At 52.3% G+C, this 15257-nt stretch overlaps 4 protein-coding genes across 4 annotated transcripts; 3 read left to right on the top strand and 1 right to left on the bottom strand.

The window, feature by feature from the left end:
- Nucleotides 1-2: 2 nt before the first annotated feature.
- Nucleotides 3-1452, top strand: CONPUDRAFT_146917 (uncharacterized protein; the record flags this gene model as incomplete). The annotated part of the gene is made up of 8 exons (XM_007775616.1): nucleotides 3-98; nucleotides 125-178; nucleotides 229-258; nucleotides 320-391; nucleotides 437-541; nucleotides 610-687; nucleotides 762-890; nucleotides 946-1452. 8 exons carry the CDS (start codon nucleotides 3-5, stop codon nucleotides 1450-1452), a joined length of 1071 nt encoding a protein of 356 aa, XP_007773806.1.
- Nucleotides 1453-5141: 3689 nt separating this feature from the next.
- CONPUDRAFT_169061 (uncharacterized protein) lies at nucleotides 5142-7464 on the bottom strand (the record flags this gene model as incomplete). Its single annotated transcript, XM_007775615.1, has 8 exons — nucleotides 5142-5347; nucleotides 5400-5638; nucleotides 5694-6022; nucleotides 6130-6447; nucleotides 6506-6561; nucleotides 6614-6767; nucleotides 6828-6942; nucleotides 7000-7464. The coding sequence occupies one exon, from the start codon at nucleotides 7462-7464 to the stop codon at nucleotides 7051-7053; it is 414 nt and encodes a 137-aa protein (XP_007773805.1). The 3' UTR covers nucleotides 5142-5347; nucleotides 5400-5638; nucleotides 5694-6022; nucleotides 6130-6447; nucleotides 6506-6561; nucleotides 6614-6767; nucleotides 6828-6942; nucleotides 7000-7050.
- A 3305-nt stretch (nucleotides 7465-10769) lies between these two features.
- On the top strand, nucleotides 10770-12743 carry CONPUDRAFT_65354 (WD40 repeat-like protein; the record flags this gene model as incomplete). Its single annotated transcript, XM_007775589.1, has 3 exons — nucleotides 10770-10989; nucleotides 11045-11521; nucleotides 11803-12743. Coding segments are annotated over 3 exons (1638 nt in total), but the record flags the coding sequence as incomplete, so codon positions are not given.
- A 5-nt stretch (nucleotides 12744-12748) lies between these two features.
- CONPUDRAFT_146916 (uncharacterized protein) lies at nucleotides 12749-14021 on the top strand (the record flags this gene model as incomplete). The annotated part of the gene is made up of 7 exons (XM_007775614.1): nucleotides 12749-12898; nucleotides 12949-12981; nucleotides 13041-13115; nucleotides 13165-13272; nucleotides 13332-13409; nucleotides 13465-13602; nucleotides 13652-14021. The coding sequence occupies 7 exons, from the start codon at nucleotides 12749-12751 to the stop codon at nucleotides 13991-13993; spliced, it is 924 nt and encodes a 307-aa protein (XP_007773804.1). The 3' UTR covers nucleotides 13994-14021.
- Between the last annotated feature and the right edge of the window lie 1236 nt (nucleotides 14022-15257).

Here is a 15257-nt window from a genome sequence, read left to right as displayed (position 1 = left end):
GAATGGACGTTCCCATACAGCGCATCCTTGACAGTAAGGACGACTCAGGGAGCGAGGCCTCCGATTCTGGCGTGAGTGTGACCACGTTCTTTTACCAAGTGTGTTTGATATATCGGCCGCTCAGGGTCGTGGCGTCGACAAAGGAAAAACTCGCCAGCGAGGTGATTCCAAGTCAAGGGTAAGGAAGGGTACATTGATATTATATTGCTCTCTCTGATTCTTAAACAGACCAACGATGATGGCTCGGATGATCTCGTGGTAAATGAAGGTTTTCACTACTTCACAGGAGCTTCTGAACTAATGCCATAAATCATGATAGCTGCCAAACACGGGACCTCGTAAAGATACCAAACCGAGACCGGAAGACTTCTTAGATATTGAAACTAACAGCGTAAGCATGGAGGATAGGCCTTAGTGTTTTCTAACCCACATATAGGGGACCCAATCCAACGCTGGGACAAAACGCGTGACCACCAACTCTGTCTCGCGTTTTGCCGGTTTGTTGCAACGTACAGGAAGGCATCGCAATTTGAGAAGCAATGTACGTGCACAGCGCGTGCTGAATTGATTGCTGTACATACTCTGACGTTCAATTCGGCACTGTTACAGTCCGACAACTCGGAACACAACGCTCAACATACACGTGGCTATTTTAACAGAGCAAGAAATCTCTTCCGGGGAATCTGGGTCAGTTCAACCCGGTGCACGTTCCATCTTGTCAAGCAGGCTAATAATCTATTACCAATCTACTGATCATACAGGCCCATGCGGAAGCAGTGCGAGGTAACGACGACGTTAGGCGGCGGGAGGATTTGGTAACACCAGGTTTGCGTGCGTCCCCCCATACCTCGCGAGTCTCCGAATACATCGCCCCAGCAAAATCCAAACTGGTACGCAAGTTCTGTGTGTCCATTCCTGTCCCTGATATAATGTGGCCCGACCTAGTTTATCGCGATTGCGGGTCCATCGACCAGCGAAAGAAACAGCCCTAGAAGAGATTGTAGTCACACCACCCAGGTAGACGACAACGTCTCTGGGGCAGGTTCTGGTTCGATCCGGTCAGAAACATCTGACAATCCGATCGTCAACGCGCTTTGCTTCTGCATCTGGCCGTGCTTTGACGCATGCATTGAGCGTAACCATGCAGCTGGTCCCGCAGAGGTGGTTCCTGAACCCGCCCAGACGAGCGTCGCCCCTCTCCCGGGAGCGGCGGGGTCGTCTCCAGCTGACATGCAAGGAGCCGCTTCCTCGTCTCATCAAGCGGCGGGTGCAGCTGAGATACCGACCGATTCAGCGTCCACACCTCGGCACACATATCCACCTTCAAGTCGCATGCCAACAGCGGTGGAGCTCTCGACTCGCGCTCGATTTCCGGGAACGTCTTCTGCTCGCGTGGATACAGCCGAGGGACTATGCCCTCGCAGCCAGGCGACGGGGTCGCCTTCCGCGTAAACAACTCAACGATGGAAATACATCTGGTACGTACGCCTGAAAGTGCATGCTTGTTGATCATTTGACGAAAATCAGCAGTTAGGTACGGGGCAACTCGAGAGCGAAAATCCGCATGGATTCGTTTCATACCTGATCAATCCGTGATGATGCTACTTCTTCTTGAATGGGGCTGGTACTGTGCATTTGTCTGCTTTGTTTACAAATAGTCAGAGGCGGGATATAACTTATATAGAAAAGAAGATACATTACGATGGGGCGACGACACAATGAATTCCTTGTCTGCTTAATGAAGAAAGTGTGCAGCCCGAATATTAGGCCTACTGCTGTGGCCAACGGAAACGTAAGAGTGAGTCAGGGTGGTAGACCTTGCCACGCCGTTAGTCGAATTGGTCCTTCACCAGAACGCCAAGGAAAAGAACTTTCGAGGCAAGAGAGGCATACCCTAATCGCAATAAGAGCCGAAACGCAGTACAAGACGAAAGCTCGAGATGAAAGGAGGGCTAGTCTTTTGCAGGACCAGCATGTGTGAGTGAAAACAGAAGTCGAAGACATGGTGACGGCAGGCTAATAGTTTTCTGCAGAACAAAGAAGTCAAAAGGCAGAGTTAACAAAACTTCCACCGAGGCAAAGTAAGGAGCGACACCAAGGGGAGCGACGGAAGATAGAGAAAGCCCATGGGACGGGCAAAATCTATACAGTACAGCCTTGGAAAAGCACGTGACCACGGTCACCGGAGGCGAAGGTAGAACTAGGCGCAGAAAGTACGAGGTGAAGTGCTCATGAATCAGAAGCAAAGACACTTAAGATGCGTAAATGAATGGGCAAAGGAAGAACGAAGGCAGAAGCGCTGCAGGGCCGTACGCACAGCCAAAGCGTAAACCCCCCCAGCCGACGTACCTAATTCGTCCTTGCACGCAGAAAGCGAGACGATAGACGTGTTTGGACCACCCGTCCCCGAGAGAATTCCGGCATCCTGCACCGGTCTCGCTGTCACCCGAAAGACATCAGTTCTGTCGCGCCCGCGAAACAAAAAGGGAGGGTTAGAGAGAAGGGCACGTACACACTTCGCATACGTCTGCGATGAGCATTTCCAAGATCAGGTAGACGATCTGTGCCTTCGTGAGCCCAGCGGCTGGGAGAAGCGAACAAGCACAGCCTCCAACGGCTTTCTCGTGCCATCAGAGGGAGCCATCGATGGCGACTAGAGGCTATAACGTGAGTCCTACAGAGGCTCGGTCGACATGAGCGCCTACTGGTGGGCTAGGTGAGTTTCGGGATAAGACGCGGAGATGATACGTCGGACATGCGTAGCGCACTGCCGCGAGATAAGACCTCGTCGTGGCAAGGAGCAGCTCACCTACGCGACGGCAAACTCGAAAACGCGGGCATCGGCAGGCTCGAGCAGATTGGCGGAGATGAGACTATGGCTTCTGGAGGGCTTGGGACTGGTGAATCTGCATGTCAGTCAATAATCAATGGTGAGTGTGGAAAGTGGGAGAGGGCGAGTGCCGCTGCAGAGGATACGGACGAGAGAGTAAACGTGAAAGGGTTCGTTTAAGGTTACCTGCTAGTCGAGGTAAAGCGTGGACACCCCAACGCTGTATGTTCCCGGGCCGAAGATTCAGTGCGTCGTGCAGAGCTCACTGCGCTAGGAGTTACCGTAGCGGATATGGCTAGGTTGTACTTCATCGACGATCCTAATATCCACATAGGACCAAGAACAAGAGGGCAGAACTCACCAGAGCAGAGATTTTGCCCCATCCATGCTCGCTTCTCAGCCGCTGCGTCGTCGCCCTCACCACCCTCCTCGTTTTATCCTCGTCGGCTGCATCACGTTAATCTGCGGTGAACCCAGCGATAGCCTCGCATCGAATGTGCCCTCGACGACAGTCTGAAATGCACTTTCAATAGCTGTCGCTCAAGTAATAATGGTAATAATAACGTTACCATCAGGCGAGCGGAGAGCGGATGGAGGGAGACGTTTCAGAGACGTTATATGTGGACCGCCAAGACTAAGCTTCAGACAGGCGTAGTGATTCATAGCGGAGGGCCACATCGGCCATCTGCAATGTGAGCACGTGAAGGTGGTATACGAGAAGAGTTTCAGCTTGTTGGCGATGCAGTTTATGAGCCGATGGCCATGAAGGTGATGCTGTGTTCGAACGCACGGCACCTGGCCCTGGTTTATGCTCTGATGCGCAGTTTAATGGAAAAGAGTATATTAACGAAGTCATGCCGTCGCACATGTCATTTGGGGTGTGCCAATACGCTAGTTAACAAACGGCTGATGTGAGGGAGGGCGCGTACCGTGGGATAGGTTGAGGAGGAGATGGAAGCAGAGTGGACCGGGATATCAGCGAAAAGTGGAGAAGCGCGAAGGGAGGGGACGCACTCCATTCTCTGATCATGTCCACCGCAGCTTCAACTTTTCCTAATCCTTCCCTCAGTTCTCTATCCCTAGACCACCTTCCAACCGACCTCGGAACTCGAAGAGGAAGCTAATCCTCGACGATGACGTTCAGAGTGCGACCTGACGCGGCCACACCCGGACGGCACTTTGTCGTACTTGATTGAGCACCTTAAGGCTAAGACAAGATAAGCTCGTCAGTCCCCAAGAAGAGTGAGCGTGCGATATGCAGAGAGCGCGGGAGCCTTGACATAAAGATGGATGGGTGTAAGATAGATCCGTGTGGAAGGAGAGGAGGACAGGCGGAGCGGAAATTGCTGGTGGAAGGAGTCACGGTGGAGAGGTGGACATGAAGGGATGAGGCGGATAGAAGAGGTCGGGGAGAGAAGAAGACAGAGAACAAGGGCAACTCGGAACTCCGGGTGAAGCGTGAGGATTAGACGCGCCTTGGATGCCTTTCCACTTTCTTCTTCTCCCACTTGCATCATCGATCTGGCAGAGGCGCCTTCGAATTCAATCTCAGCCTGCCCGCGCTGCTCTCGCGCATGCAATTTAGTCCATATGCATGATGTCGATTCGAGACTACCGCTATCATCGATGCCGCGCTCAGCTGCAAGGCATGACCCTCGTACGACACGTACACCAACTCGCACCTACAACTGCAACTCACGAGCCGGGAACGCCGACGTAATCGATGCCTTTACCTATGTTTCACGCGATGCTCTCCTTGCTAACCTGTTCTAGACACGACCCAGACTCTAGTACTGAATCCATGCTTCTAAGTTGCAGCAGCGATACTGTTTGGCAACGGTATCTCGGGACGTTCATTGATGCACCTACGGTCAGCTTCTCGCGACTTCCTTTCTTTGTCTGATTTCTACTCTGCAGTGCACCCCGACTGTGTTGACATTGTTGGTGCGTCTCTCTCGTGTTAGCAGTACGACTATGATGTCGTTAACCTTGTGTTACAGCTTATCCAAAAGACCAGCCTCGTATGGTGTAACTCGTGTTAAGAGATGAACGACAGGTGATTGTACACGGTACATGTGTTCTCCCTCGATTAATCCAGTGCTTCTTTCTTTATTGACGTTAACCACGTCAAGGGCAGGACTCTCACACCCATATGCTACGTTGTGGATACATTGGGACTACCGCTATCAGACTTTCATGCCTCAGCACAGGATCGCGTCCGCCCTCTCATAACCTGCACTCTCAAGGACATCCGCAGGTGCGTCCTCCTTCGCCATCGTATCATCCTTAAGATAAAGACGTTCTATGAGATCTGAGTTCATGCTCCTTCTTTGTTAGTTCTCTCCGGATGCCAATACATAATCATTACGCCAGCAAGTGAAGCCTTCCGCATTGATAAACATATACAAAGGTCAAAACCTCCCTAGTGCGATGCAAGCCTTGAGCCATTAACTCTAGACAGTCTTTCAAAGCGAAGTCTTTCAGCACAGAGCATACGAGACACCGTCGAGCTACGTACTGTTCCGACATTAGTCACGGCTAGCCCCGCATCGACCAGCTGAAGACTTACAGCGTAGTTTGCCGAATTCAGGCCTACACGGGTTCATTCATGACCTCCAAAGTGCTACATCTCCCACCTCGCCCACAGTATCTTGGCAAGTGCGGATAACCGAATGTCGCTGAACTCAATCGAGCAAAAGCGGCTATCATATAATGTGCGGCTCTCGAGTGCCACGCGCTTCGCCCACCCGATCGAGTTGTGAGTTTCGGCATCTAAGGAACCCGTTGTGCGTTGCGCCAACGCGATGTCTGTCATTGATATCATGAGTATATCTGACTCAATCAGCCAAGGACGTGAACTCACGTCACTATATACCCAAACGTCTCCTCCGTGGCGACACTTTGTTTTGACGATGCTTGCCGTCGCAACCCGCGATGGTATAAATGGCTGGCTAGCTTTGAGGGAGGCGTCGAGCGTGTCGCCCAAGTCTCATAGAGCCATGTGCTCGACCAGCCTCGCGCATGAACAGAGTATCCCGGATTGCACATGGTGAGCTCGGGAAGATGCCGAGTTACATGCAGAGGCGAGTCTTTGGCCCGGAAAGAGCGCTAGACCTCAGCGATTGGGGGTGAGCGCGATGCATGGAGTATGAACAGGCAGTCCGAGTCACGAAGTGGCCTTGAGCGGTTTTGCTGCGGGGTACATGAGCGCACGTTAGTCGATGGTCGATAAAAGCAGTGGGATTGAAAGATGGAGGGTATGTGTATGATGTGACCAGGTAGATGGGAGCGAAACTCACCTACCAACGAGATTTCGTCCAGCCAACCAAGTGGTAGCACTACCGGGCTTTTCACGGTATCCTCGTCCATGTACGCACGGCCGATGGTATGCCGTTCGCAGAAAGCCCTGATGAGAACGGATACATACAGTTGCTCGATCTTCCATCTACGTCCCAGCGCATGGCAGCAGAACGTCCATCTCCGCATGCAGTGCGTGTGAAGCGCACCTTGGTGAAAACGGCCGCATACTCCCCCGCCCGCACGTTGTGATGTCCTCGCACGCAACTCACTCCTCTTCTTTAGCTCTCAATGAGGGACCGCGCTGGTTGGTACCTCGCCTGACGTCTGTCATCAGCGCTGCCTCTAATGCACATTGGACAACGGAGCGTGGCGCACCGTTTTTGGACAGTAAGCTTCCTTGGAATCAGCGTCAATGTAAGACGACCGACAAGCTAAAACGTGCATCAGAGACGAGTACACTGTATCTTCCCGTTTCATGTTTACCTACCAGGATAACGCGCATTGGTCCGCTGCGGAAGGGCAAAGTCCGACTCAGGGATATGCATGCACCGTAAGATTGAGACGTCTGGGGGCAAGCGGGAAGTACAAAGTAGATCAGAGCAACGATAGATGCGAAGTTGTATTTCGACGCTCCCATCTTGCGGATTCGTGTGAATGAGGAAAAAGCGCATGGATTGACGGAGGTATAACGACGTACAGGGACATCCAGGACTGGCTGAGTGGATAATTCGAAGAGCTGGTGCTATGGGTGAAGCGCTCGCAAAGCGCATTAAATTGCGTCAGGCTACGTTGCGTACGACACGTTGTAGTATCTATGAATGGGAACGCCTGAAGGCCTGCCACAGTAGAGAGAAAGCGAGAAGACGCACGTCAAGTCCTGGCCACGTCCATCACGACCTCGTCATCTCTCTCTTTTTGCCCTAAAACTCCAGATAACTATCTCCCATATCTGATCTGCGAAGGGAAGCTGATTCTGCTGAGACGGCGCGCAGAGGCATATCCGACGTGGATGCAAGGTTGGGCGGAACGTGGGCGCTTGTTAGGAATGTATCGAAGCTAGGGCTACAGCGATACAGCGGTAGCAGGTGACTCTCCCTGGCTGATGTGTGAGGAGCGCGGGACTGCTGTGGCGACACGAGCGAGAGAGCGAGAGAACGGTGTGCAGAGGGCGAGGTGATGTAGAAGTCGTTGGTGGAGGAAGCCATAGGACACAGACGGGAAAGGAAGGACAGTACAGTTCGGGGTGAGAGGGTAATGGCATTGTTGATCGACGATGGATGGGCCGTGACAGCGTTGGAAGCGGGAGTGAGGTGTAAAGGTCCAGGAGCAGGCATGTCGGGATGGTGCATCACTCCGTCGCACAGACCGGGGAGCGCCATTCGAGACACCAACGTGCAACAGAATAGAGCTCTGTGAGAAACAGAGAGCAGTCACTACACTTAGCAGACACGACGACGGACACCAAGTTGCTTCGCTGAGGGAGCAGTCAAGCAAGGACAGTGCACTGAGCTTCGGAACTTTGGACAAAGCGTGAGAATCGACCGACCGATTCAGATTCTGACAGAATCAGACGCTTTCGCTACTCGCGCCGATGGTTTCCAACTCGCTTTCAACCCCTTTTGCCCACTTGCATCATCTAGGACTCGATTCTGGTCGGCCTGGCCGCTGCTTCGGGTGTACGAAGTCAAGTGACTTGAGGGTCGTGCTCAAGCCCGGTTCGAGGCACCGCTATCAGAATGTAGAGTTGCTGCGCGCCGCCTCGCTTACTCCAGCTGCCCTCGCTCGACACACCAAACCACGCCGACCGCCTCAGTCACCCATATGTGGATGCTGATTGCTTTTCATTGTCTCCGTGTATGTTTTACGTTATGCTCTGTCCCAGACACGACTCGGACATTGGTACTAAGTTTGTTCATCCCGCTGTTGCTTATATGAGTAACGCGATGGGGCGCACCATCGAAGCAACAACGGTCAGTATCTCGCAGCCTTTCTGTTATTGTCCGCACACAAGTTCGGTTCACATCTCTGCGTCAATAATACTGGACTGTGAACGCGCTGACCTCATGTAACGGCTTATCCGGAAGCCCACCCTGGCCACGACCTGACGTTGGCCCCTGCGAATGATTGATGAAGTAAGCGTGTTGACAACAAATGGTGAGGCTGGCACTGACTCCATCGTCGCGCAGCTATTCCATCACACCGACGAACCTTAACGTAAGTCAGCAAACTGCGGGAGGGAGCTAGCGTTATGTTCGGGAAGGCCAATTATTGGGTGATGGTACAGGGTATGCCGTACGTGATGTGTTATTTCTCGTTCAATCCCATGTTCTGTCATCCGACCTCGAGGTTCTTGGATGCCCGTTCACATAGCGAATGCAACCATGTTGAGGGCGGGGCTATCTTGGGGCTATCACCTTTTGCGAGGATGTTGGAGCCGGCGGCGTCGAAGTTTGACATTTCAGCGAGTCCCGTGCTGATGGCTCGTCTCAGCCGTCGCAAGCGCTCGCAATCGAGGACGTTAGACTCGTGACCAGTCTCCCGAGACGCGTACCCAAAAGGGTAACAGGCCTGGGGGGCCTTCGCATCTGGGAGACTGGGAGATTTCGTCGACTCCCTGGCAGGGAGCCAACTGAGTTTGAATTTGGCCTCGGCCCGAGAGAAGCTCACTCCCGGATAAGGGAACTGAGCCCCTGAATCGCAGACGCATCGCATCTAAGTGCCGCCTCGTCTGTATCCTACATTGTCTACCCCGATTATCATCGCTATGTTGTGAATGTATTCGAGCATATCGACTTATAATTATTGTCTGATAATGCACGCCGATCGCTTGACAAGCACTCTCCCGCCTTTGTTGAGAACCTGACGCTTATTATGATCCTTCCCATTCCCTTTGGTGATCCCTTCTTGAAAATTGCACTTGCCACCTCGCCTCTCAAACTTTTGCAAGACAGTTGTATATGTTGTGCTCTGATTCATCCAACTACATGCTTACTGGCTTCAGTTTTCGAAGTTTGATAGCTTCGGCGTCCCTATGATTCAAGTCAACCAGGAGACCCCAGTGGATGGTGAGGAGCTTTGGAAGGTGCTCACTCTGCTCGTCTCTGCATGATCCCCCTCTCATATTTTATAGGATATTCAAAGCGGCAATTGTTGTAACATCCTCTGCGTACCTGACCAGTTCTTCCGACATAATGGACACGTTCCCCGCCTCACCAGCTTCATCCGGAGTGTTCGCACATTCCGTTAAAAAATCGGATATGAGAACAGTGTGCATCATAGATTTGTCTCTTACCATAGATTCGAGCCTCGCTGTCCATTGGAGAACATTTCCGAGCACGTTCCAGAGGAAAGTAGGCACCTGGCTGCCCAGAAAACTAGTCGAATAAGGTGTACAATAGCCTATCTGAGTCTTTGCTTATAGAATCATAATCAGTACTTTAGTCGTTGATTTTCCTGCCTTCGAGAACCATTCCAGCCCAGCCTTGATGTAGCACTCTTCCACAGAGTATCCAGGATCATGCCAAGAGTTGTGGAGGCCAATTTCTGTCGTATTTATGTCAGCCAGAGCAGCCAAAAGCTCCCTGAGCCTGGTTTCCTCAGAGCCTAACCAGAGGTATAGTTCATCATGATTGCAGCAGTTAAAATAACAGCAGTGGAGACAATGGAGGAGGCTGGTAGTAGTCAGGATGAGTCCAGGGTAACATATCGTGTGTTCACGCAGGAGGGAGAGGGTACAACTCATGATATTTCATGGACACGGCGCGTAGTACAGAGCGCAACGCGACGCGAGACTACAAGTGCCCGATCGGCTGCGGGGATGCCGGCTTACCTAACTGATCTCCGACGCTTCTTGATGCTTCTTTACTGCCAGTTTTCAAACTCAGTTGGCTCCCTGCCAGGGAGTCGACGAAATCTCCCAGTCTCCCAGATGCGAAGGCCCCCCAGGCCTGTTACCCTTTTGGGTACGCGTCTCGGGAGACTGGTCACGAGTCTACGAGGACGTACGATACGTGGGAATGGCATCTCTACGGTGCCGTCTTCAGCTTCACCTTCATACAGCAAGCAGGCCGCTAGAAAGACTCCTCACGCCATCTTCTTTAGCCCGTGGCGGACTTCAGTGATCGATCACGGTACCCATCCGTTAATCCTATTTCCATCTCAAGCTTGAGTCGCGCCAGGCAGATTACACGTGTAGTGCGCTCCCTAAGTGATGCGCGAGGGCCATCCGAACGCTGCGCCGAGGTTAGTTCGTATTTTCCCAGCTGACCTTGTTCATGAATGTCTATTTCGTCTGAATGACGTAGTATCTGCTGTATAGTACACAAGATTTAGAGTGGAGTATAGGGATAGCAAATCCAGTGCGTAATCAAACAATTACAAACGCCAGTGGAGCAACAGTGTTATGGCAGTTAGGCGCCCATCTCATCAACACGTTGCAATTGCAAGTATACAAGCACCCATAATCGGGTCATCCTCATTCCCATTGTCACTCCAGCGCCTATCCGTGCCTCGTGTGTAACAGCTGTACAGCACGTCCGCCTGCCGCGCGGTCGAACCTGCTCCTTAGCTCAACACAGTCACTCGCAAACCCCACACGCTCCCTACTCCCCCGTGTACTGTGGACGATACCACCTTCAAACCATTCAAGGGCCATACCAACGACATCACCACAGTTGCATACTCGCCCGACGGGGCGTTCATAGCTACGGGCTCAAGGGACCAGACGATACGGATATGGGAGGCGGAGACAGGTCGTCAAGTAGGGGAGCCGTTGGAAGGGCACGAGGGTTCGGTCGATGCCATCGCTTACTCTCCTGACGGTCAGCGTCTAGTCAGCGGCTCCAACGACGAGACCATTGGTATGGGACACGGCCACCCATCAGATGGTCATGGGGCGGCTTGAGGGCCACACAGACTGGGTTCTATCCGTGCAGTTCTCCCCTGACGGCGCGCTCCTGGCAAGCGGCGGCGTAGACAATTTTATCAAGCTTTGGAATGCCTCTACAGGAGACTGCGTTGCGACACTGGAGCATCCCAACAACGTGAACTCAGTTTCCTTCTCTCCCGATAGCAAGTGTATTGTGACTGCATGTGATGATCGGGCCGTGCGCATTTATGACGTCGGTCAACATCTGCTTGTTCGCGAGCTGACCGGACACCGAGGCTACATTCAATGCGTTCAATACTCTCCAGATAGCTCCCTCATAGCCAGTGCTTCTAGTGATCATACTATCCGGCTTTGGGACGCCTCGACAGGCAACCTTGCCAAAGCGCCTCTCCGCGGCCACAGACACTACGTCTCTGGCTTATCATTCTCTCGTGATGGGCAGCAGCTGGTCAGCTCATCCGAGGACGAGTCCGTTCGAGTGTGGAATGTCGCATCTGGAGAATGTATTTTGGGACCACTGCATAGTTCTGGAGAATTAGTAATGATAGCTGTCTCCTGTTCCCCAAAACAAGATCGTTTTGTTTCTACCTTCTACAACAGTGTGCGCATTTGGAACTTGCGCAACGGATCGTTGGTACTTCCACAAGTAAGTATCATATATCCACCCTCGGACCGCTCCTGTTCACATACCTTAGATTGACTCGGAGTCGGGGGCGGCTAAGGCTATCAATATCGCGGAGCAGCACTCGTATGTTCCACCGTTAAACCCGTCAAAGTGATAAAGCTAAGATAACCAGAATGAAAGCCTATAATGTGATCCGAGCCGTAGCCTGGTTCTCCGATGGAAAGCACTTTGCAAGTGCAGGAGACGATCTTGCTATAAGGATCTGGGATACCCAGACAGGCCAAGAGTCCGTAGCCCCTCTCGTGTGGCATAGTAAGGGAGTCAACGGGATTGATATTTCGAAGAATGATGGTCTTCTGGCTAGCGGAGGAAGTGACGCCCTCGTCTGCATCTGGGACCTCAAAACCCACGACCTTGCCTTGGAGCCTCTTTCTGGTCACGCCGGATTTGTCTATGCCGTCAAATTCACTCCTGATGAAACGCGCCTAGTCACAGGAGGAGACGACAAAACTATCATTGTATGGAGCGTGCAGTCGGGTGCTTCGCTGCATGTCATTGAAGCACACAGCGGCGCCGTTTGGGCGCTTAGCATCTCCCCCGACGGATCTCAAATAGCAAGTGGGGCTGATGACAAGACTGTCCGCTTCTGGGACACCAGCTCGTATGAGCCCATTGGAGAGCCGTTCGAGCACGAGGGCAGCGTACATTCGGTCTGCTTCTCACCCGACGGTTCTCAACTGCTCACTGGATGTTGGAACAAAGCTGGCGCATCTTTGTGGGATATCTCGCTCAGGAAGAAGATACGCACCATCAAACATGATGAAGACGTCAATTGCGTACAGTTCTCGATGGATGGATCCAAATTCATCAGTGCGTCTGATGATAGAATCGCTCGTCTCTGGGAGGCCAGTACAGGAAAGCTTCTCCGGTCTCTCCGACATGCATACCGTGTCTTGGCGGCTGCGTCCTCGCCGGACGATGCACTGGTACTAACCGGAGACCGTGTTGGTGATTTACGCTTATGGGACGCGAACACAGGGAAACTTATTCTTCCGAAGGTGGGTGTAACAATTCATGCTTCGTGTCACACGTGCATTTAGGCTGAATGGACGTTCTCATACAGCGCCTCCTTGACAGCAAGGACGGCTTAGGGGGCGACGCCTCCGACTCTGGTGTGAGTGTGACCACGTTCTTTTACCGTGTGTTTGATATATCGGCCGCTCAGGGTCGTGGTGTCAACAAAGGAAAGTCACGGGTAAGTTAGGACACAGTGATATTCTATACTGTTGTCTGATGGATATCTAGGTCGTCGGCGATGACTCGGACAGTTTCATGGAGGTAAATCGAAATCAAGAATGGTGTCATTTCAACGGCTAACCTCAATTAATCACTGAAAGAGGTCGGCCATACCAACGCGAAGAGATAATCGCTACAGGATAGACAATTTCTTGGGAGACGTCGAGGCGAATACCGTAAGTCATTAAGACCTACGCCAGCGGCATGCTACAATATACGTCACAGACGGGACAACCAAATTCTGGGAGAAGACGCTTCAAAATAGACATTTCTGGAGATTTAAGCCGGTTTCTTGGACGCCTCAGGAGGGGCAGGACCTATAACGACGAAGACGTACGTATTCTTCACCTTTTGCTCTCGTGTCTTGGTTTGTTATATTAGGTTACCCTCAGCGTCTAGTCGACCAGCGTCAAGAAGGCGGCCTCCGTGGTCGTTTCACGAATGTAACGAACGCGTTCGACTATATACGGGTTCGTACAACGCCTGCATTGCCTCGTCCACTTAACATCATCCGTGTGCCTTTAGAGTCGCGCGTCACGTAGCAGGGGCGACGACGATCCTTCCGGACAAGAAGACTCTGGAGCCCATGGATCATATATGATGCGTGCCCTGAACAGCGCTTCACGCGTCTCAGCCACCGTTTACGCAGCATATGGCGCTCCGGTACGATTGCACTGGGCGTTTCACATGACTGGAGCTAACAGTCTCATAGAGAGTGGCGGCTCGGGGTGGCGAGCCAGGAAGACGGCCTGGAGGAGACACTGTGCCCTTAGACACGGATGTAGACTCGGACTCGTTGAGCTCAGAAGAGAGTCTTCGCCACCCAATTGTGGAAGCGCTTTGTTACTACAACTGCGCTCCGCTTTTTGGTCGTCGGGACGATGACGCTCGTCATGCCCAAAGGCGGGCAGAGCCGACTTCCCCAGCTGAGGGAGCGAACGCGGCTGCAACGTCAGGAGGAACGGTGTCGCCTCCCGTTCGTACGCAAGCGGGCTCAACGGAGCAGACGGGATCGACCTCCACGCCTCGTCATACATATCCGCCTTCCGCGTGAGCCACAAGTGAAGACCTATGTCATTTTTTCGGTGCGTTTGGTCCACATTAGAGGCTCGACGAATCTCAAACTGACAGTCTTTAGTCAGTCGCATCAAAGCTCAGAAATTTCATAAATCATGCTATCGTGTTTCGCAACTTTGTTATCATACCTTTCTTGTTGCACTGGGCCAGCCCCATGTACATTCTGCGTCGTATATGAATATTTAAAAATAGTTCCTAGTTGAACAATGCTACGTAGCATGACCACATAATTATGGCGCGGAGCGTTGTTGCCTGAGATACACAACTGACGGAGCGCTTGCTGAGCCCGTCGTTCGAAACAATAAGCCAGCATAAACAGACTAGTGTCGTCCCGTTTAGTCAAGTCTGATGAAGCGACCGTCACGAAAATCAGGCGTGAAGTCGTTGGGAGGTGTGTATCAGCAGGTCCTGCAAGGGATATCCGAAGCGGACTGAACCATGACGCTCTTCGAAGAAAGACAATTGAATAAACAACGGACTGGCTCCACGGTATTACCGAGGAGCGGCGATAGGACAACGGCCAAAGCCGGCACTCGTAAGACCTTGAATACCACGTATCTTATGAGGGCAGAACAAGAGAGCGAGGGGGGTTCGAACGCCAGCTGAAAGGACGACGGTTACCAAGCGATGGCGTGTGAGGGTATCGATGACGCCCAGGGATTTCTCTGTCTGACCCACGGCTGGTTGTGGGAGCTGGAACGAAAGTGGCTGAGCCGAAGACTACACCGGGGATGTCAGCCAAGGAAGAAGACAAAGAGAGTGTAACGCACTCCATGTCTGTCATTCAGCCACTGCGACTTAGACCCTCCCTTATCCTTGCCTCACCCCAGTTCCCGAAGATGACAGACCTCCAGCTCCATACGCTTCATAAAGGAGCTACTTATCCTTCAGCTTCAAAGATGGCGCGTTAATTTGACTCAACGTACGCGCAGATAATGGCGAATTTGGCGAGTCTCTGAAGGCCAGGTCCCGAGAAAAAGTGTGACCGTGTGTCGAAAACCCGTCAGTATCTGGTTCTGCGCCATACATTGCCGTGTTGAGGGTGGTCGGAGCTGGAAGGAATCAGGGGAAGAAGCTGACATGGATGAACGAAGGAACTAGCAAGCAGGAGCGGGACAGGGGCAATACACAGCGGGAATAGCCCGATAAGTTCTCGGGACTTATGGTGGAAATATTGAAGACGTATTTTAACTTTGTTTTGCAGGAAAAGCGAGACTTATTTGGTACTTAGCGGGGAGATA

The sequence above is a fragment of the Coniophora puteana genome, assembly GCF_000271625.1.
Source record: "Coniophora puteana RWD-64-598 SS2 unplaced genomic scaffold CONPUscaffold_15, whole genome shotgun sequence".
Classification (NCBI taxonomy): Eukaryota; Fungi; Basidiomycota; class Agaricomycetes; order Boletales; family Coniophoraceae; genus Coniophora; species Coniophora puteana.
The sequence above is the reverse complement of the archived record's forward strand: the minus strand, read 5'-3'. Positions and strand labels throughout refer to the sequence as shown.